General features: G+C 43.8%; 2 protein-coding genes across 6 annotated transcripts; both read right to left on the bottom strand.

Moving 5' to 3' along the window:
• Window positions 1–275: 275 nt before the first annotated feature.
• patz1 (POZ/BTB and AT hook containing zinc finger 1) lies at window positions 276–11,228 on the bottom strand. 5 transcript variants are annotated; one of them, XM_076037346.1, is made up of 6 exons: window positions 9,594–11,226; window positions 8,827–8,890; window positions 8,570–8,741; window positions 7,079–7,237; window positions 4,050–4,262; window positions 276–2,947 (listed from the first exon to the last, which is right to left on the bottom strand). In XM_076037346.1, the coding sequence occupies exons 1-6, from the start codon at window positions 10,826–10,828 to the stop codon at window positions 2,388–2,390; spliced, it is 2,403 nt and encodes an 800-aa protein (XP_075893461.1). In that variant the 5' UTR covers window positions 10,829–11,226; the 3' UTR covers window positions 276–2,387. The 5 variants fall into 5 exon arrangements, with proteins under 5 accessions (XP_075893461.1, XP_075893462.1, XP_075893463.1 ...); XM_076037350.1 differs by having other exon boundaries at window positions 2,605–2,947; window positions 4,021–4,262; window positions 9,594–11,228; XM_076037347.1 differs by lacking the exon at window positions 7,079–7,237.
• Window positions 11,229–12,601: 1,373 nt separating this feature from the next.
• eif4enif1 (eukaryotic translation initiation factor 4E nuclear import factor 1) lies at window positions 12,602–23,020 on the bottom strand. Its single transcript, XM_076037405.1, has 19 exons — window positions 22,674–23,020; window positions 21,897–22,044; window positions 21,745–21,818; window positions 20,678–20,805; window positions 20,313–20,587; window positions 19,931–20,129; window positions 19,644–19,807; window positions 18,782–18,920; window positions 18,406–18,576; window positions 17,250–17,521; window positions 16,790–16,864; window positions 16,189–16,375; window positions 15,569–15,657; window positions 15,202–15,335; window positions 14,729–14,810; window positions 14,520–14,643; window positions 14,136–14,438; window positions 13,847–14,017; window positions 12,602–13,577 (listed from the first exon to the last, which is right to left on the bottom strand). The coding sequence occupies exons 2-19, from the start codon at window positions 21,996–21,998 to the stop codon at window positions 13,393–13,395; spliced, it is 2,874 nt and encodes a 957-aa protein (XP_075893520.1). The 5' UTR covers window positions 21,999–22,044; window positions 22,674–23,020; the 3' UTR covers window positions 12,602–13,392.
• Window positions 23,021–23,189: the final 169 nt, after the last annotated feature.

Here is a 23,189-nt window from a genome sequence, read left to right on the forward strand (position 1 = left end):
AACGCAGCGACAGTGCGGCTGCCACCAACCAGTGATCGACATTCAGCTCCAGTCTGGTTAAACTCTGGTCAGCACGGCCCAGCACGGCACGGCACGGCACGGCACAACACGGCTCTGCTCAACCTACATGGTAAAACATGCAGCTTCCATTCCAGCCGCTATAACTTAACATGGTCCAGTTGATGGACGAAAGCCAAACTAAAAAAAAAAAAAAAAAAAAAACGAACTAAAAATGTCATTATGTACAGGACCACCATTGACAAACACTGATCATATTTGTTGGTTCATATATATTTATATATTTTCATAGAGTGTGTATATGAATGGTATATACACTTGTTACAATCAAAAAAACATAAATAATAGAGGAATGTACTGAAACCAACTAAACTACACACAAATAATCATCAAAAAAGTGAGAGAGAAAAAAACACAGAAACAAACACAAAGCAAGCCTCCTCATCCAAAATACAAACACACACAGCAAAGCTTGTCATGTTTGGGCTGGCTTGATCCTCAACAAAGGTGTTCAATCCGCTAACATTACTTTATACAAAGTCAATAACATGCCATTCGATTAATTTTAATTACATTTTTATATCTCCTGATAGACGGACATGTTACCAGCAAGAAAATTACCGACTTGAAACATCTTATGTTAATGGTCTCGCCTGCAATTTGTTTGCTGTTGGGTGTTTTTTTTTCTTTCTTCTCTCCAATGTGGCCATGGTGTTTCAAGAGCAACTGAAAAGAAAGGCTCCCATTGCATATTGATTCAAGGAACTGTTGGGTGAAACTAGTTCTCATCAAAGGAATGTCTTGGATTAAATAAAGATTTCACTGTAAGACACCCAACAGGGATGGCTTGTGAGCATTAGTGCAAACTCAAGACAGGTCACTGGCTGACAGCAGGTCGGGGAGCCACACAATGAGAGAGGAGAGTCAAAGTCGTATCGCGATTGGTTGGACATCAGAGGCGGCTCCTAACTAACACATATACACACAAACACGTATCTCCATTTAACTTAATTGAGAGTGAAAAATTACAAAATAAAATCACAAGATTTATATTTGATAATAAAGAAAAGCTGTACACACAACCAAGGGGATGAATAAGTTAATAAAAATAATTTACATTTCTCAAATTACATACCAAAACAAAAAAAGAAAGAAAAAGACGATCTTGGTCCGTTTCATAATGCACGCATCTGATTCAATCTCCAACAAACAAGGGGAACAATAATCCTTTCCAACAAGCTCAAGGCAGGCATGGGGACGACGCTACAGGTCATAGGTTTGTTCTGGCTATATCGGTTTATGTACAGAGTAGAAATTACAGTAAGACTAGAACTGTTTTCCTTGTAAAATAAATTTTCATTCTTTTAAAATAACATCTAGTTGAGCTGCCAGCAGTCACCTGACTCCCTCCAGCTGCACAGACTCTGAAGTTTCAGCATCACGCTTTGCAGGATTTGTCAGAATAATTCAACAACAAAAAAAAGTATGGATGGTCCTACTGCTTCAACAGAGACTGTAATTATTATCATTTTTGACTTTGCCCAGACACTTGGACTAATACAATTAGCTGAAGATGCACTGAGAGCAGCTAGCAACACCAGAAGCACTGTGGCTCTCCTGCCTGAGCTGGTACATTTCAGTTTCTCTGTTTGCTATGTTTTGTTTTTTTTTTGGACAGAATTACATTTTTTGCAGTGTGACGTGGGCTTTGTGAAAAACCTTTAGTGTGGATCACGGATTTTTTTTATTTTTTAAAAGTGCTAATTGTTTCTGTTTCCTGTCCATCCTCGTGCCCTCCCCACTGCGATGGCAAACAGCTGAGTGCCTCGGGCCTGTAAGAAGAACTCAAGAAATTCAAATAGAAAATCTGCAATCTACATGTACTTGAATTAAAATCTTTCCTGAGGGGCAAGGGAAATCGTTTCTTCTCACAGAAATATAAATACATGAACTTTCTTTTAAAGACTGCAGTAAATAACACGTCAAAAAAAAAAAGAAGAAGAAAAAAAGAATTGTGCAACAAAAAGACCTCAATGACACACGAGACAAAAGCCAACGAAAAAAATAATATCAAACATAACTTCAAAAGGGTCACATGGGACAAAGAACATCAAACCTTCATGTTGTTTCGCCTTTAAGAAATTTGGAAACACTGTACGCGCAGCTGTCTCACTCTGAAAAAGTAGAAAAAGTAGGAATAGTATGGCAGTCTGTGAGAAAAACATTGGGTACACATAAGCACTATCCCAGAAAGAAAAAGAAAAGTCTTGAGGCAAAGTTATTCCCAGATACAGAGCGCCGTCTGCGGGCCACCCGGCTTTGTCCTAAAACGTGAAAGGCGTTGCAAAGAAAAAATTTCAGCAAACGTGTCACTTGGGTCCGAAGTCGAGTCCGGTTTGACCACCGTCGGCCTCCACCAGCGAGGAGGCGAACGCAGACTGGACTATCTGAAAGCCAAAGGACTCTAGCAGGGACATGTTTTGCTGGGGGGAGAAGGGGGAGGTCAAGGAGGGGGTCGGCTCGTTTAAGCCCGACCCTGACGCGCCCTGGGCCTTGTGGGCCTTGTGGGCCTTGTGGGCCTTGTGGGCCTTCTTTGCCTTATGGGCTTTCTGGGCCTTTTGGGCCTTCTGGGCCTTCTGGGCTTTGTGAACTCTGTGCTGATGCTTGTTGAGGTAGGACTTGGTGCGGAAAGCCTGGCCGCAAACGCCGCAAATGAACTTCTTCTCGGGGTCCGTCTTGGGTTTGGACCCCTCGGGAGACTCGAAGGCTTCCGCCGAGGCTCCGTTGCAGGCTAGAGAGGGCATCTCCAGCTCCGGTCCGTTCGGTTTGTGTGGAGATTGAAGCTCATCGCCGTTGGACAGCTCCCCAAAGGAAGGATCTGATTCTTCTGATTCCAAGTGAGGACATTTCCCAGTGTTTTCCTGCCCGTCTGCATTGGACACATGGGTGAATGGGAAGGCCAAAGACAGATGGGAGGCGGAGGGGAGGAAGAAGAAGAAGGCACGGATTAGAATGAAATGAGGGGGGGGGGGGAAGCCTGTAAATGCATTGTGAGTTTTCACTAAACACTGCTCAACAATGGACAAGTACATCTAAAACCCACTTCCTTAAAAAAAAATACAGAGAAATATTAATTACTAATCTGTTTCCATTGGCATGGAGTCCACTGACAAATCTGCTGCACTGTACTGACCACTAGACAATGAACCCTAACTCAAGGATGGGGTGAGGGGGGTTAACAACATAATATTGAAATATGTTGCATGGTAATACTCTGTTGATTTAAATATACTAAATAAAAATGTCACTGTACAGTCTCAGAAAATGTTGGGAATGAATTAAAAAAAAAAAAGAAAGAAAAAGAAACGGTGAGGTGGCTGAGCAGCAAAGGTTTGGCAGGTGACAAATAAACAAAAAGGCAACATGCAGTACTGTGTATTTCACGACTAGCAGAACACATTGATTTCAGGAAATCGTGCTGTGACACCATTAAAGGTGCTTTACCAATAGATAGTGCGGCTCCTACCTGTCAACCAAGATCCCCACAAATGACAAAATCCATTTTTTAACTCATTTTTGAAATTACTCGCATTGAAATTGAGTACTGAAACAACCACATTTGGAAATCGGGCCTTTGTGATGTCACAAAGGGCGATGAAGCTTCTGCCAGATTAGAGACAACAAACAGCTCAAGCCAGGTGCTTGGTCTGCCCACTGTGACCACCAGGTGGCAGCCTTGCCTTGACCCCTTTTTAAATGTGTGGCAGGTACAACAAAACATCAGCTTGAGCAGGAAGTGTTTCCACAGGAGGGCTGCAAACAGAGGGCTAACATGTTGGTTTTTTTTCTTCATAGAGCTTTATGGAGAACCAATTGTGCAAAGCTGCTCGGGGATGGAAAATAAAGATCTGAAAATGGGTCTGGTATGGGAGCTTCATAGATCATGAGACTATCGTATGGTGGGGTCTTTGGTGATGACCATCCCTAAGCTGCCCCACTCACCCTTCCTGCTGCTGCTGGACCGTACTGACCTGCGGCAGGCCTATGGAAAGGGAAGCCCGCCGACCCCCCAGAGTGGCACTCCCAGAAACATGGGGGCCCGCCTGCCTTCCCCACAAACAGCTCGGGCTGCAGGCTCAAGGCGGGGGGGGCGGGCTGGGCAGGAGCCTGGTGTCCAAAGAGCCCCTGAGAGCAAGCCCCAGCCTCAGACGAGGTGAGAAGCAGCTGGCGACTGGCACACAGCTCTACACAACACCCGGCCAGGGAGACAGGAAGAGGAAGGGGGGGCAGTTGGTAAAAGGTTGTGGACTGCCCTTGAGACAAATCTTGATAAATAAAAAAAAGTCAGGGACCCTGCTCCGATACATGCTTTCTAACTGGGACCTCATTATGAATGCTACTAATGATTACTAATAAGATCAGATCTGATTCGGGCTGGTCATGATGCCGTTGGGCCGGTTTAAAATCTGCAAATGTAAAACACACTCAAGTTCCTCCTCTTGTAGACAAAATGACAACTGAAGGAGATTTAGTGACAGAAGGCGTGCATGTTAATGTCACTTTCAACAAATAAATTACATTTTAAGCTTATTTTATTATCAAAACTATTTTTAGCTTTGAAATTTAAAGTAAAACTATCAAAACCAAACAAATGCTAACTGGTTTCTCTCAAAGCCCAAAGTTCACTAAATGTGTATTTAATCATGCATACGCTTAACCAAGACAAGACTGTGCATTAAACAACCTCCACAGAAAGCCTGTCTATCCTTCGCATGTGGATCAAAGTAGGCAAAACTTTTATCATTTCACATTTAGTTCATGTAGTGGAATGATGAAATGACTCCCTGGTTTACTTCCCTCAATAGTAATTTATATGCTCTTGAATTAATCTACTTTAAAAAACGAGACAAGCTAAATCTGGGCAATTGAAAGAAGTTTGAAAAAGCCAAAATATTAATATCAGCTCATGGTTGCTACTGGCCACAAAGTCCCTTTTGCAAAATGGTTGGCAAAAAAACCCCAGTATTACCTTCAGAGAATCAACTGCTGGAATATCAGGCTTGTAATAAAAAAAATTAAAAAAAAATCCTACGAATTACAATCTCGTCCAGCTCACTGGCAACAGATTTTAAACTTAATTCTGTATTAGGAAGGTTATTACCATGTGTGACACGGATGATGCCCAAGATCTGTGAAGATTGACGTGTAGCATAGCATCTCCACAGAAATATCAAACATGACAACAGAGCGAAGTGACGGGGCATGGCCGCTGTCAATGACTTTAACGGAGGGCCAATCAACTCACTTCCTGTCAGCTTTGGAAGCAAAAGCAGTTTTTACTGGAAGTAATTCGTTTGGGCGTTTTGTTGTTAACAAGGCAAGTGTTGCAATACACAGTAAAGCTCATCAATCACACAGTCGTGGCTGTGCCTCCAGGTCCACTGCGTGCTCTCTGATCTCGTGCATCTCCAGCACAACTACAAAAAGGTTTTCATGAATCCCGTTGAGACGGACAAACATGTGAGGACACGTCATGCAATACCGTTCATCATCAAACCAGTGTGCAAAGCAGACACTGTTGACAGTATGATGTTATGGCCATGCTGGACGGACACACACACACACACACACACACACACACACACACACACACACACACACACACACACACACACACACACACACACACACACACACACACACACACACACACACACACACACACACACACACACGAAATTAAAACCGTGGCCATCTTCAATAAAGAGCGTAGACATGAGGTCGTGCAGACCCCTCTACGTGTCTACACTGCATTTTATTTTAGATGAGGAGCTCTATATTCACTCTGCCAATGCTTCCAAGATCAGATTTCCTCTTGTGGACTTATCATCCGGCTTATCGTAGGAGACGTTTACACAGCAGTACATGCAGGCAACCCAATTCAGAGTCACATTCAGGGTTCTTTTCAATCTGGAAAGTTTTCAATCGTAGATATTGACGACTTTCTTGCTCCAGAATCAATGTGCACAGTGCAACCGGCAACACTGTTCTTTTGAAGGGTTGGACCGCTGTCATGCTCCAGAAAAAAACGACCGGCACATGAGAAATTAAGAGTGTACCATGGAAAAACAATGCCGGATAATTGGGACAGTTTATACTGCCACAAATATTTACAGGCCAAATGACTTTTATGGCCTCACTGAAAGAAGCGTCTGTAAGCTCACTGAACATATAAAGTGAGCCAGCACATCAGAAATATCTACAGTGACTCAAATAATTGTATTTGCCAGAAGAAATGTTTGAATAAAAACTGAATGTTCGCCATTAGGGATGCAAATTATCGATTAGTTAATTAATCGTGAGTTGATTGACCTTATCGATCGATTAACAACTAATTGATAAGCAGCAATAAATCTCACAATGAAAAATGTGTAAGGAGCACATTATTTAACCAATGTTAAATAATGTTGAGGGTCCAGTGTGACCCATTTATACATTAGAGAATAGTAAACGCACCCTCAACATTGATCCTCTGACTTTAAGTTGCTTTCTAATGGGTCACATTTCAACTTTCTTTTTGAAAAAAGTTGTTTAAAAGTAACTTGTTTTTTTGTTGCTTCATCATGACCATCACAGGTGAATTGCTCTTTAATTCCTGCTGTTATAATGACACTAACTACCCTTGTAAAAAATGTTAAATTAATTGCGACTCATTTAATTTAATCAATTAAATTCTTAATCAACAATTAATCGACAATCGATTGATTGTTAACATCCCTATTTGCCATGCTAAAGACAGTTGAAAGATAATTCTGGGAAAAAAAAAACAAAAAAAAACTGGCTTACACTGCCTCTTCCAAAGTGAACACACAACCAGTCAGTTGCAACAAACAACAAACCGATGCAGTTGCGGCGGGCAGCTTTGCGGCGGAGGGTGATGTATGCTCGCGTGTCAAACACACTACAGGATGTAGCAGCACGTGTCGCCGAAAAAGCAGCGAAGCAAATTGAAAAGCCAGACGCATGAGAGTTGGGAATGGGCGCGGACGCGGCTGCTTGCCTTCCACTGAGCACTGGCGTCCCATGTGGTAAGGGTTGCCGTTGTGCATCTGCAGCTCCCCCCTTGGTTCAGGGTAGGTGTGCATTGTGGAAGAGGGGGGCAGTGGCGAGCCGTGGTGTGTCTTTATATGCACCTTAAGGTAGGACGCGGTGGAGAAACCTGGGACCAAAGGAACAGAGAACAAGGAAGTTGTTGTTGACATACTCTGGGTTTCACCGTGGCCGCACCGGGGTCGTGGGGTGCAAACGCGACGGTTGCAAGGGACTGTTTGAGCGCCACGAGGCTGCAACTCCGACGACTGGCGAACAGAAGTTAAGATTCATGCCCGACATTTATATCAACCACTCCACAGTTCAGTAAGGCGTCGATATACAGTGGGAAAGACGCAAGAGCCTGAATTCTCAGAGCAAACAAATGATGAAGACCCAGAGTGAAGTTTCGTCTTTAAGCTGTTTTCCAGTGACCTTGTCTTCTTGAACTTCTGAAGCACATCACCCCGAATCACTGCGACACATTGTTTTACATTTGAAATGTTCTCCTCCTGCTTTAACAATAAAGTATAATGTTATTTGCGAATAAGACACCTTAGAAGCACTGCAGAAGAAACTGTGGGCCATTCTAGAAGCACCGCTCATTAGTAACAACTTCCGGCTGAGCGACAAACTTGCTCGTCATGTGACCACACACTGCACACCCTTTGGCGCCTGAAGAGAGCCCGATTATTTATTTGAACAGAGTACATGTAGAAAATCGATGGATTCCAAACCAAAGAATGCCTCGCATTGCTTTGTAATGTTTAAAATAATGTGACTCTTGTGTCTCTGCAAGTGCCAACACAGATTGTGATTAAAACACAGATGTTACACACGATCAACTGCTGCTTACAGGGTAATGCGCAGCGATGGGGGACGGGCTTATAGCCGTTTGAGAAAAACAAAAAGCAAAGGGCTGATCAGACGCTGCAAAGCCAGACACTTTCATGTTATTCTGCAGCTGCTCTCTTCACCCTTTCTCTGTCCCCTTGTTTTATTTTCTTAAGCCAAATGTCTCGCTATGTTTTCAGTCTTTGGTGATTTGGGACACCTGAGCCTGCAGTTTTGTCAAAGCCGATTAATTATTTTTTTAAACTTGGAATTTGGCTGCACCGATGCCAAACCGGTGCTCCGACGAAAGCCAGCCATGTTGCTTGCCAACTCGATTCGTTGTGTAATTTTGGGTTGGACGTGTGACTTGCTGTGCTCACATAAGCCACACTGCAGCTGTTACTCTAAGGGTATGCAATGAGGGAAATGTGAGTTTAGTCCGTATGGTCTACCACAGTAATAACTGAACATACGACTTTGTATTTAGTTAGGAACAATGTCATTCAGACATTTTAAAAAGACAAAAGGAGGAGACCAGAACACCTTAATTGCAAAGTGATTAACTTTAGGAATAACATTTTTCAAATGACCTTGAATGTGGTGCAGGATGGAGTATTTTGAAACAAACCTTTGTTGCATATGCCACAGTAGTTATGAGTTCCTTCACTGTGCTTCTTGAGGTGATCTGTCATATAAGCAGCTCGCAGAAACTTGCCACAAACTTTGCAGGGGATTTTGTCCTCGTGGCATGCAAGATGTGACCGGAGGCGATCTCTTGTGGCAAAGGAGGAATTGCAAATCTGAAACGTGAAAAGTGAGTGCACATTTCAATATTGTTCAATCACGTGTTTGTATCACTTTGGGATTACTTGCACCGAATGTTACCTGGCACTTGTGGGGTCTCTCCGTAGTGTGAACCTGTTTGATATGCCCGTTTAAGTGGTCGGGTCTAGAATGGGAGAAAATTGTGTTTCGTTAGGTTCAACTACAAATCTTAAACATAACTTTGATGTTAAAAGAGAAAGTAGTCAACTTTATTGGACCGGCCAACAATGTACTGCCTGTGATTGTTTTTAATTAATTTTACATAAGTTATATGTATTTCACCCTCCAGTGCATTAGGTGGTGACAATGAGCCCTGCCAGGTCCTGAAAACAGGTTTATCACGATTCACACAACAGTCTTTGCTCAAGGCTTTATAACAAAAAACAAAACACTAACACTCTTGCCCCCGTTATTGTTCTAATACCTCAGAAGAATTAAGGAAGAAGGACTTGTCGGACATAACCAGTTTGGTTTCAATCCAGGTGGGAACTTTGGCCTGGTGAAAATTAAAAATGTGTTGTTTTTTTTTGTTTGTTTTTTTCAATCCGCTCATATTTTGAATCTGTAATGTGATATGTGGATTAATGGTGGTCAAAACAGTACAGTCGACATTAAATTAGTCTGGTCTGTGTTTAACTGTGAGTGTCCGCCCTGTCTGCAGTTCTTTAGGGGAGGGATTCTACTGGTATTTCACACTACACATTTTGTTTACACACTCTCACTGCTAAAATAAATAAACATACATTTATAAAAAAGAAAAAAAAAAAGAAAAGAAAAAGAAAAAAGTGTAAAGTCGAAACAAAGGGGGACCCTGCAGGTCAACTCACCTCGAGAAGCCTTTACCGCAGCTCTGGCAAACGTACGGTTTGCCGACCGAGCCGTCGTGGGACCGCACATGGTACGACATCCTGTCCTTGCGTTTGAAGCGGAGCCCGCACACCGGACACGCATACGGCTTCTCCCCGGAGTGCGACAGCTTGTGTCGGTTGAGGTGGTAAACGTCCCGGAAAACTTTGCCGCAGATGTCGCAGCCGACGTGCCGCCTGGTCCGCTCCCGCTTGCGTGCGTCCAGCGCCATCCCGCCGTTCTCCAGCATGCCGGTGGGGGACATGAGGGACATGCCGCCCGGTGACAAGCTGTCACCGACGCCGTGCACGCGGGCGTGGTGGTGCGCTCCGTGTTGGGCTTCGTGGTTCTTCAGGCGGGACGCCTCCGTGAAGGCTTTGCCGCAGGCCCCGCACGGAAAGAGCCCATTGTCTTTCGGGGTGCTGTGGTTGAAGTGTATCGCTTCCATTACCCCGCCCGCTTTCTTTGGTCTCCCTCGGCTCCGTTTGGAGTCCGGGGAGCCGGCGTCGTGTTGGAACGAGTTCCCCGGCGGCATGTCTGTGGACGGAGGAGCGGACAGCCCTTCGACGGGCTCCAACATCGGCATCGCCGCCTCGCCGCTGCCCTCGGATAACACGACGGCGGCGGTGTCCCCGCTCCCGCCCGCGTGCATCTGCGCGTTGTTAGCGAAGCCCTGACCGTTCGCCAGCATTCCCGTGCCGTTCACCAGGTCCGGCGGAGCCAAGGGGAAACCCAGCTCCGCGGCCGCCGTGGCCTGGAAAAGGCTGGCGTCTGCCCCGCGGGAGGTCGGCACCATGATTTGTACGTTGGACTGTTTGATCACCTCCTGACAAATCTCGATGACGGACCGCATCAACAGGAATTTGGCAGCTGTCATCAACTCCGGGAAGCACTCGAGTCGCACCACAATTCTGGACGTGTAGGCGAAGTCGAGAACGTCTTTAAAAACTTTGGGGCTGATCGTGTGCATCTCCAGCTCCTTGGAGTCCGTTTCCCCGTCCGCCTGGCGGCTGAACACCGACTCGAAATACTCGCTACACGCCGCCAGCACGGCTTTGTGAGCGGGGAAGCTCTCTTCGCCGACGCGCAAGATCACGTCGCAGAACCTGCCTCCATCTTTCCTCTGAATGTTGAGGTTGTGTAGCATCTCCGCACTGTGCTTGCTCACCTGGTAGGTGTACGAAGAGGTCCAAGACGGCTCCGCTACCTTCTCCATGCCGAATTCATCCAATGACCGGTTGTAAGCGGCGGCGGCGGGAGAAATTGCTTGTGTCGTGTAAAGGGTTTCGATGCGTTGATTTCAGCTAGCAGCACAAACCACAACCAACCGCCACTCCCCGTCGTTTTAGCATCTAATGTTGGACGTTAGCAGTAGCAGCCGCGGCGCAAAAATGGCAGCCCCCCAGCTTCCTGTGAACTTTGACCCTGCTTTTCTGAGGGGTGGGGGTCGCTCCTGTTTGTTTTTTTTTTTTAAATGACGTTTCGCTGCGTTTTGACGCGAAACGTTAACTTTTCAATCCTTCCATGATGGAAATGAGAGCACTTACGAACAGGGGCCCCGGGGTCTTCGTCGTGTTTATCCTGACATGAAAGCGCAGGTTTCTCTTCCTTCCTGTTGTTTGTGAAAACCCCTCCCCCAACGTACGACGAGCACGTTAAGCCCCCTTTTCTACGTACAACGCCGTCTGTCAGTCCCTTAAGGACACAAAGTAATGTACTGTGTCACATATTTTAATATATGCAGCGATACTGACTACGTCAAATGTAAAGCTAAATTAATAATAATTGAAAAAAAAAAAAAAAATCAGCCACCCTGTCTTCTTAATTATGGAACCCCATGCAGGAACATGGTTGAAAAACAAAACAAAACAAACTTTGAAATTTCTTTGGCAATATATCCAAAGCCTGCCAAACAATGAAATACATCAAAAACTTAATATGAAAAGCACCAACTTTGGGTCATGACAGACTTTTTGTGTATTTAAAAGATTCCCCAAAGGCCTTTTCCTTGCTGTGACGTCACAAAGAACTGACACCTTTCCCAAGTTAGCCATAACACATTGAGCCATTACCCTTGTTTTCGTCTTGAAGCTCAGCAAAGATTGGTTAGTCTACTTAATGTTGACTGGCCACTACTTCTTACCTCTATCCCTATTTAAAATACAATAGACAAGATGTTGGAGAGATTATTTGCAACTATTTATAGAGCTGGCTGAGGTGGATGCTGAATAAAAAGCTTAAGTTTCAAACTTTAACAATGCAAAAATGCATAATGATGAACATGAGAGATGACTGAAGTAGCATATTGTGCATCATTTTGTCTTTGTTATGTCTCATGAAGATGCACTATTGAATTGTTCATTATTGCAAAAGTGTTTTTGAAGCCTGTGTAAGTGTGTACATAAATTTTTAACTCGGTTCAACTCTGACATTACATGTAAATCTAATGGATCTCAGGTTTCGTATACCTGTAAGTGATAAACCCCTTTCTATGATAATGGTGTAAATTGTTAACCACTCTGATCACCTTAAGGGGATGTGCAGCACATTCATTTTAATCCTAAAGTCTGTTTTATGACGCAGGCAAAACATACCTGCTCCCTTTCCTGCGTCAGGGGTTTTGCATGGTTCCCAATGAAATGTACAGTACACACACTGGTGAAATTTCAGCTCAACAGTCAAGGCTTCACTGTCCAGGCGCTAGATAATAGCCAATACATACATTATTTCTCCCCCCCCCCAAAAAAAAAGTTTTAAATCCTTTGGACCTTTTGAAATGTAATCAGAATTCTACTTCACAAATGTCTAATCTTGGCAGCTATCATGTGTTGGTGCATTTACCAGCGATATGCATGTTTGAATGTATATATTCATAACTTTGGATAACGTATAGGGATAAGAAATCTTTTACCCCATAGCTATAAAATATAAATAGTTAAAAGTTAGAGATGAAGTGTGGATCGACAATGATGCAACACCATTCAAAACCTTTATCGTGTTTCACTGAACATTTTATTTATTATTTTTTGTGCTTTTTTTTTTTTTTATTTCACAGCACAAAACTTAATCCCAACCACCTTTGAAGTTGACAACGTGAGCGGTGCAGCCCCCTCTAGTGACAGGTTGGGTGGGAGGATACAGTTTAAAAGGGGGAGGGAGAGAGGAAAAAAAGAAAAAGGGGAAAAGAAAAAGGCACAACCAGCATTTGCTTCATCCCCGAAGTCATCTTGCTCCAGCCAGCACCCTCGACGGACAAGGGCCACTGTCAAAGCCACAAGGAGTGGTTGACTTTCTACGTCACTCATATTCAACCTCTCACTTGTCGCAGCCCTCTGTCAAGACTTGGAGGGGGAGCAAAATATGTTGAGACAAAGGAATGCTACCAGCCTTCAGTGAGTTCATCTATGGCAGTTTTCAGTTGCAACTCCAAGATGTCTCCCGTTACCTCCATACCAAGAAAAACAAAAACAAAAAAAGCTATATACAGGGAGAATAAGAGTCTTTCCCATGTTCTGTACAATTGGGCCTATACATTATTTACTGTGCAGAGCCAAATACAAAAACAAAAAAAATCCACTAAGTCAGCTAGACTATTGGCCATTGCTCCGTCTTCCATTTCCACTGACCAGCTCCTTGAAAAGCTGCGATGACAAAGCATGACACTTTCCAGGCCTGTCCGTTGCCTTTTAAATTAACGTTCACATTATTATAGTAGAAGAAAGTGGAGGTGGGCAAAAAGGAAAAAAAAGAAAAACTATCTATTTAACAGTGTTCATTTTTCTATGGCCGGAACTCCAACTCATCCACACTTATGACCTTGGAGGGCATGGAGGGGAGTGGCTGCTCCAGCACATCTGATCCAAACCACTTGGAGAGGCCGAGAGGAGGACTGCCCCTGTGCCTCTGGGAACCATTAGTCCGGTGGGGGCCTTGGCTCTGAGATGGATTGCCTGGGTTTGGATGCACTGCAATGTCAAAAAACATACACCAAAAAATATTTTAACCAAAGAATTTTCAGAGATTTTTTTTTTTTTAAATTGCTGAATGGAATTGGAAAGTGCAGTTTCAGGTAACCATACTAAATTGCTTAATCTACCAAACTCTATCTTGCCCACAGGATAGAAACCAAAAACAAAGATGACTTTGTATTTTGCACCCTTAAACAGGCATGCAAACACAGAGGCTCTACCTCTAAGAGAACCTTCTCATAATATCATGAATCATTTGTCCTTGCCTGGTCTTTGTTGCTGAAGCTGCTGCTGCATTACTGCCAACTGCATCTGGGTGTTGGCTCTGGGAGGTAGAAGTGGGTGTCCTGTTGCGCTGAGCGGGTACAGTGGCTGGCCGAGCAAGGCAGGAGGCAGACCTTGAAGTTGTGCAAGGTCGATGTGTGACGGAAACACGCCTGTCGTGTACAATCACAGACATCCGTTACGACCTCAGAAGACACACTGAACTTTTTTTTAACTATTCTTTTTAAACAGAAATGAACATTTCTCAGAGGAGCAAAGGCCGACGCTGACCTGCTTGCACGAGAGCGGGTCCGAGCTGCTGAGGTGGAATACCCTGCGCCAGCATTCTCTGAACCACGTTGGGGTGCAGCTGGGGAGAGGGCCGCACGACCGGTACGTGAGACAGCAGCGGCACGGGGTAGACCGGACGAGGAAATGATGAGGAGGCTCCTGAAGGTGGCATGGCGGGTGGCTGGTGTCCAGCGGACCCAGGCCTGAGGCGCTCCTGCTCTTTGGTTTGCACGCCGGATTTTACTCCCCCAGGCTGGGCGGCGTTACCATCCATCAGGTCCATTAACAGAGTCGAGTTGCCCTCTGCAATTAAACCACATTTCACAAAATGTACGCCAATATTCATGTTCAAGTGAAGAAGTTGTGATTTCTATTTTCTCTGACCATCGTGAGATTGCGCTGAAGCCTCTTCCTTCGAGTCTGGACGACTCGTTGGCTCATCTCTACTTTTCTCTTTTGTTGCGTACATCTTGCGGATCACGGAGGTGGGGGTGAAAGATGGGGACAGCTGAGGTTTTAAAGAAAAACAAAACCAAAAGTTAACAATTTAAAAATAGGACTTTGGTCAACTCGCGGCAGGAAAATATATTCACCATGCTGGTGACTGGGTTTCCTGGGGAGTTTCGTCCAGCAGGCTGAGCGCCAGGTCCAGGGGAGCGGTTAGTACGCTGCAGTCTGATGATCACAAGCATTAAAAAAAAAAAAAAAGAAAGTCATTCGTATTGAGGGAAAAAATGGTTTCCAAGTTTCCAGATTTATAAAAACTGCTTGAGAAAGCATCTCATCCTTGATGCTCCTGCCATTGTTTTGATGTGTGATGGACACTGTGAACCAATAGCCACCTCTACTGAACAACCCATCTCTCTGTGTCTATTCCACCCAAAGCTGCAGGTTGATCAAGGTTAACAGTTCAATTCATGTCCTGTGATGCAGACTGAACATAGATCGAGCTTTCTTTCCACACCAGCAGTTGTGCAGTAGCACTTGGTTCCTTTTTACGTCCAGAATGGCTTCACTTTCACAAAAACAAACGGCTTTTGCTCACTCAATCACAAACAAACCTTACCTATTTCGAAAAGCTTTATCTTGTTGTTGTTTGTAACCAGACTGGAATGATTGATGGGCATGCAGGGCAAGCTCCTGTTGTAGGGCCAATGCCTCCAGGTCTGCCCGAGTTGCTGGCATCGATAGCGCCCTCATCTGGAAAAACAAAAGCACAGACCTGAAGAAAATATTGAGGCACCTTCGCATCTATAAACGAGTGTTTCCATCTTTTCAACTACAAGTTGAAAGAGCAATTTGAATTGTTTTGTTTTCAAAAAGGAGAATGTTTGCAGGCCTAGTAATGCATTTCCAACTGCTAGCATGTAAAGTTCACACCCACTTCAGACATGCAGGCCTTGTTGATTTGTAGCTGGACAAAACAAGGTCACCTGTTGCTGTGCAGCAGAAGCGGGACTAATGGAGCGGTGAACGTCTGAAAACTGGTCGGGCATAATGGACTGAGGACCAACAGCAAAACCTTGTCACAGGAGAGAAGAAAACAAGTGCGAGTTGCAGCCAGGTCAGACACAGAAGTCAGAGCGACCCGAGTGGTGGCATTCCAGCACCAGCGATCGCCACCTTAACAGGCTTTATTTTAACTTTAGTGCTCATTTAGTTAATTTTTCCAACATCACTACCTGTGTTTCACATCACTGAAAAGCTTTAGAGTGTGTGAGGATGTCGTGACATTGCAGAGTCCACTGAAGCTACATCACATCAGTTTCTTTTCCTCATTTGGAAACCGGGTCTCAACAGGGTTCTTAGCAGAAACGTACCAGGAACTGACATACAAGTGTTTTGCTGCAGATGTAATGTGAATATACTTGGGGATTCCCAACAGATTTCCTCACGTGAATCACACAGGCAGGCAAGAAGAGAATTTTGCTGCCAAGCAATGACAAACCACTTCTAATCGTTTCATAAAGGCCATTAAAACGCACAGGTTTAACTAATCTGAACCATCTCAGTACAAATATAAATACTGATGCACGCAATTTCACAAGATTACCTGCTGAAGGTTGCAAATGACTGTTGAAGTAGTCCGACGAGGGTGCTCGCTGTGGAAAGAGTGGCGGTGACGGGCCTTTGTGCAGGAGGCCATGCAGAGGCCCAGAGGCTCGTGGACCCTCGGAGCTGCCCAACAGATTGCCGAGCAGTCCAGGGGAAGCACTGCGAGCAGGGCCTCCCAGGAGCTCCTGCAGGACAAGCACACGGAGCAAAATTCAGCTTCCAATTCATTTTGAAGTGCAGCAGTAAACGGCGCTGCTGACTTGTGAAACCGGCCAAGTGAAGAGGCTGGAAATGATAAGAACGTAAGCAGTCTGTTGCATAATGCATTAAGCTATTAAAAAAACAACGGGAATACATAATACCGGCAACAATGTCACTGTGCCACTGATAGTTAAGCACTTGATTTTGAAAGGTCATGTTAAATTAATCCCCTAGACTCTTAAATCCTGCTGATAAAGCTTTTGTCCTGATATTATTGAAAAAAAAAAAAATATAAAAAAAAACAAGCAAAAATCAATACAGTAGGCCATTTATCAATGATAAATTGCTGGCATTGCTTTACAGATCTTCCAAAGGTCAAGAGTATGAAACCCTTTTACCTGAAAGATGTTTTTCTGCTGCTGTGTCGGCGCCTGAGCTTCAGACATTGACAACACAGCTGGGTCTGATGGTTGCTGAAGAAAAAAAACAAACAAAGACAGGCAGAATACAGTTTATTTAAAAAAAAAAACAAGAAATGGAAAGCATGTCTCAGCAGGAACGCCGGATAAAGAAGATTAAACCATAAGCAGTCAGAATAATGACGGCAAGCAAATCAAGACCTTGTGGGAACGACAACACTGCAATGGATTAGTGTCCTTCATGCAAGATACTGTATGACAAATTAGAGTGATAAGTGACCATTATTCTGTCATCAGACAACATTATGCTCCTCTTGGTACAAACAGAAAGATCCAACACAAAATTCATGTCACTCATGACCTCTGACAAAATGTTAACAAACTGATAATGTTGGCAATACAGAGTAGGACTGCAGTCTGCATAAAACAAGATACTTACATTATTTTTGTTGGTTTTGGGGTGACTTGGCAGAGTTCCACTGGCCTTCATGCTGCTGACCAGCTTGTTAAAAGCCGACATGTCAGAGTCACGCAAGTGCGGACGGGTGCTGGGACCGCCTGTCAGCGCCTCCTCCAAATGCTCCGCCATGAATGGTGTGCCGTTGCCCTTCTGCGGAGACGGCAGCTTGCGCACCTGCGGGCCGGAGCCCAGCTTCATCCCCTTCATCTCTCCCTCCACCTCCTCCAGCGAGCGCACAGCTCCGCAGGTTGCTGGGGGGGGAGCAGACAGACACGATCACGTCTTTACCGGCCAAAGAATGCAGACGCCGTCGTCACTTGACAACATGTCATCTGAGGAACAACTTTGAAATTGGGTTTGGTAACAAGGAAGTCCTTGCTCTTCTACCACACAGACAGTGTGGTAATAAGTACTAGGACATTTAAAGAGACTGTCGAACTTTACGCCTGTTCAGAAGAAAGGAACAGACAAACTTGGAGGAGGTTGCCGCCTTCATGCAGAATGAGATCGATGGAAATGGGCAGATGCAAGGATATGGCTGTTACACAGCGAGGCTATTTTGTATCACAAGATACAATAAGACAGCTGATCAAGTTACCTGACCCTGAAGGTGCGGAGCAGACAAGCCCAGCGTCTGAGGCGCAGGCATCACTGAAGCCAAGGACTCCATGCGCTCTGGCGTATGGATGGACGACAAACTAAAGCCATACAGCTTTGCCATCAGTGGCTGCATTGATGGTTTTAGCTGTTATAACTTCCATTTTATTCACAAAACTTTGACTTTTTAAATCACCTTTATTCTCGAAATTTTAACTTCATCACTGGAAACTAGAAAAAAAAAATCTCTTAATTTTTTTCCCCCTCTTCTTGTGGCCCTAATCCTCTTCCGTAGAATAGAGTTTGAAAAGTAAAATAATACATAAAAAATAAAAAAATCATCAGAGTGGTCCACAGCATGATGCGAATGCCATGTTTTTAAATCAGAAGGGGTTCTGGTGCTGCAATCAAGTGTCTTTTCTGAATCAAAATTTTAAAAGCTTTCGAAAGCCAGACATTGCTGCCATAAAAAGAGCAGCAAATTCAAGAGTGAATTCAGGCTCAAAGAGTTTAACTTTTTTTGTTAACAGGCACTTACTGCTTTCCCGCAGTCGAGCTTTGTTGACGGTCAGGGTGGAAAGAAGAGGTTTCAAGTCTATTTTGGCCTTGTGCAGCAGCTCCAAGATGTCCACTTTCTCTCTGCCCTCAGACTGAATGGGAGTAAAGTACGGGGCGGGGCCGTGGCCGGGGGCCGTGGATGGCTCGAGTCCTTCATAGGAACAATGAAAGGTTAATATGCCAGAAAAAGAATGAGGGCACAAAAAACAAAAACAAAAAAAATCTGAACATATTAAGTTGCAATCAAAGTTTAAATTACAGGATCTTAAACTGTCGCTCCAAGTTGCAACCACACAATGAGACCCACTGACATTTCTAAAACAATATGAAACCGTGTTGGGAATGAAGCCATTCACCTGCAAGCTTTTCTAACTCCTCGTGAGGGGTGGAGCGCAAACTGCTCGACCGGCTGCCCGAGGGGCTCATGTTACTGGAGAACCACTGACTGAAGCGACTGGCAGATACAGGGCCCTCTCCCAAAACGTCCTCTATCATCTGAAAGGCAAACACACAGATATACCCGACCATTAGAAAAACAAAACAGACTCTGTAGCGCAAAGGCTTAATGTGCGACTTGCTTTTAGGATGATCTCCATTAATCAATATGGAGGACTGTCGTTTTGAATGACATGACAACTGGCTTTTCTTCATTTAATCACCGAAAACCATCGGCATTCCCGTCATGCATCATTCTCCCACATACTGATTAGCTTGTTATTGACTCAATCTAATATTTAGAGGGAACAGGTCATGTTAAACTTTTACATTTGAGAAGTTGAAATTCCCTTAAAGCAAGGAAGTTAAAAAATGAAAAGAAAAAGAAACAAACTGAAAAAAAAAGGTTGTATGATGTAAATACTGAAGGGATCAGTCACCCCACAGATATGAGAATGTTTGAAGGCCTTGAACACTCCTGTTCAGGAGAAACGCAACACAAGAACGAGGCTGCATTGACAAGATGAAACGACAAAATTCAGAACAGTCTCACGTAATTTACTCAACAGCAGCTGCTGTGTGAGATCAAACCATGGCGCCCAAATCACTGCATCCGCTGTCAGATGAGCGAGACGAGGCGCTGCCATCTGCAGCACGACAGACAGAGGCCAAAGCCGAGTGGTGCTCTCGCCTGCACCGGCAGTGCGTCACACTCGGTGTGACTGTGGCTCGGCAACGTGTGGCGTTGGCGCCCGCCATGCTCCGGCACGCTCCAGCACTTACCGAAGCCAATCCTGGCATGGTCTTCTCCAGGTTGAAGAATTCGTTGAAGTCAAAGTCGCTGGTCGACTGCTCGGGCAGAACTTCAGGGTGGGGAACCTCCTGGTCAGCAGATGTTTGCGAACCCCGAGGTTGCTCCTCAGCTTGGCAACCATTACATTCCACTACTGTAAGATATGGAGAAAAATAAAAGTATATTAAATACATGAAAAGTCAAAGACAGCAGGACTACAGGAATACAAAACAGGAATAATAAAAAAAAACAGTTTACAACATTGAATGTGACGTGCCTTCTTTTAAAGACTCTGTTCGTTTCCTTGACCGCTTGGACCTGCGCTTGTCATCTTCCAGAATCTTGTCATCAAACCCAATGAGCTCAATTGTCTCAGACTGGCTGGTGGGGCCTCCAGAGAACCACTCTGGTTCTTCTTCGGCATAGGAGTCGTTCCTCCTCCTCTCGCTAAACACTCGTTTGTCACCAAAATCTCTCTGAAAGAAATGACACATGACATAATGAGCAATACTGGCACCGAAATAGCCAAACTGTATGTTCTATTCTGTACATCTGATTTTGAAAAAACGGGAGTCCCTTTACATGAACCTCACAGCAATTTCGGCAAGCAAACGCCATCTCAAACTGAACAAAGAAATTGTGAGCTGAAAACCACCAACCCTAAATCTTTTATCCTTTAAGTCTCTCTCACGCTCCCTCTCCTTCTCAGCGCGAGCCTCTCGCTCAAACGCTCGGGCAGCGATTATGCGGCCACTGCCAATCCTGCGTGCAGATCCCATACGGAGACTCTCATTCTCCTTGTTTTCCAGGGGGCTGACGGGGCGCCGACTGTGGGACGCAAGCACAGCACTGCCTTGACATCCACCTCCAAAACTGCGCCGCTGCGGGCTCAGTATGACATCGAGATCATCTTCCTTTAACCGTTCACGAGGATCTGCAGAGATCATGGGAAAGAGATGTTCAACTATTCAAACAAACACAAAAACAAGCAGTTTATTGCCAATAAGATAATTGTCATGTTTACCAGGGATTCTTCTCTTCAAGGGAACTCGGTCATCTGCAAAGTCTTTCTTAAAACCATCCACGGGAGAACTGCGCTCTGAAGTGGGATACAGTGAGGCATGCCACTTCTCCGGGTCCCACACACCATCACTGCATCGAGACACCAGCAAAACACAATTTAAAAGAGATGCACCTCTTATTTCAGGCTTCGTTTGGACAATTAAAACAAAAAAGAAAATGCATCTACATAAAAACATGACTTTCCAGTAATATATTTCCATTGTAAAAAGGGTAAATGTTAAATGCTTAGGAACACATGACAGCAAGAAGGCCAATTTGCAAAAGATGACTTGACATTTGAAGTTTCCTTGTCCACAGTTCATGCAATTTAACTTAAATATTCAGGCGAAGACAAGTTTGAGCAACTCATCAGCAGACATGGCTGGATGTGCACTTGAACAGTTCCCAAATCCACCACCACAATTAAATCTTTAAACAGACCCATCAATATCATTTGAAAATGGACTTGACAATGGGAAAATCCTATACTGTATACAAACCATATTTTAAAAATGCAAGTTCAAGTCCTGAACAGAAAAAAAAGCATTTTGGTAATCATGTACATTGACACCTCTTTGGACGAGGAGGAAAAAAAATTGCATTTGTTTGACTTGTTTTCAGTCTTTACACTCAGGTTACGTAATTTCAGTTGCAAATAAAGTCCTTTTTTCCTCATTCATGGTTTTTGATCGTTACAAACTTGGCATGGATTTGAAACGATTCTGAAACTAATCCGATGGATTTGGGTTCTTCAATACCACCCACTCCGAACCTTTAAAATGTGTTGCAAGCATCTTATTGGGGCCTTTGTTTGCCATTCAAATTTAGTACCAGTTCTTTTCTGTTTAATTTTTGCAAACCATTACATTTTACTTCCACTTACATAATTAACATGCAAATGTTTTGGTAGACAGAAATAACATATGTAATATATTTTTTACTTAAAAGAAGGAGCCTGAGTCATTCGTTTCCATGTCACAATTAATTTGAATAGCGTCAGTTGCTTGATTCAGGAAAACCACCTCTTACCTGTCATACTTCACAGACAGACACTCTGGCCTTTCATTAGAGACTGGCAATTCTTTTATTTCCAGAAGCTCCTCCTGCATAGCAAAACGGTTTACTCAGTTAAGATAATGTCAATACTTGTGTGATTATCATGCAACAGCATTTCTCTTCACCTTGGAGTATCTGTAAGGAGCCGTTGATACTGGCTGCTGTTTAACTTGGTCCACAGCAGGGTTATCACCACTCTTCTGTTCCACACAGGCATCGTTCTCCATGACTGATTTCAAATGCAGAGCAAACAGTTTCCACAAATGAATGTTTCTGTTGGGGGAAAAAAACGTTGAAGTTTAATATTTATTCAAGGAGGGTGGTCTCCATCATGTGTATTCCATTGGAGAACATAGTGCATAGACTGCTTAAATAACCGTTTAGTGTTAAATTGCTTGCATCGTCAACATAAATTGATGGTTACTTTATCACTGGTAACAGGGTAGACTTGACAAAAAAAATAAATTAAAAAAAATTCCCGAATCGAAATAAAACAGCCATCAGAGCATCTTACATTGGACTGAAATTAAAGAAGTGCTAAGATAAGTCAGAGATAAATTAGCGCTGCTAGCTAATTAGCTAGTTAATTGACAACAGCCTGAGGCCAGTGGCGTTGAATCAGACTTGATGATTGACTTGTTCCATTGATGGCTTTCAAGTCCACCAATTCTGAGACGATGCTACACGTTGAAAATAACGTTTCCCCCCAGATTAAACGACGGAATTACCTTTTCCAAGTTTTTTTTTTAAATCAAGCCATTGCAATTGGCAGTGAAAGTAGTAGATTGTTACAGGAGCTAGCGCTCCATCATAGCCAACCGAAAATATCTTCAATTATGTTAAATACAGTAAGCTATTTGACATGAAACAAATTATTGCATTTATAGAGGAGTTCTACTTACTCAGTTCAAAATGCAGTGTAAAATGCTGTTCTCTAAAGATCAAGCAGCCGCCGTTCACGGTAGTTAGCTAGCTAGCAAGCTTAGCATTCAGAGCTAGCCAGCTAACTAGCTGGGGAATGGGGATAATGCCCACCCAGCGAGTAGAAAATCTTGAGCCGCTTTAGATGTCGCAGTATTATTTTTTTTACTAAACGTACAGTGAACTTGAATAGCTTAACACAACAACAGAGGTCCTAATAATAAATTAAGTCACACGGAGACTGTGTAAACTCAAATAACTGTCAGCTCTTTCTCTGTTTTCTAAGTCGTAGTAATAATTTTCCCCTGATCGCCGCTTTAAGAAGGTCCTTGGAAAGATTACGTCGTGTCCGGTGCGCCTTTATGGACTTTTGGGTACGCTTGTGTTAGTTGGTCATATCAGATTTTATTTTAGATACATACAACAAAACGCACAAATAAGGAGGTGTAAATATATAAAAAGATGTAACTCTTTTTTGAAAGACTTTATCTTGGAAA

The sequence above is a fragment of the Nelusetta ayraudi genome, unplaced genomic scaffold (assembly GCF_046127955.1).
Source record: "Nelusetta ayraudi isolate G7.1 ecotype Tasmania unplaced genomic scaffold, CSIRO-AGI_Nayr_v1 ptg000050l, whole genome shotgun sequence".
Lineage (NCBI taxonomy): Eukaryota > Metazoa > Chordata > Actinopteri > Tetraodontiformes > Monacanthidae > Nelusetta > Nelusetta ayraudi.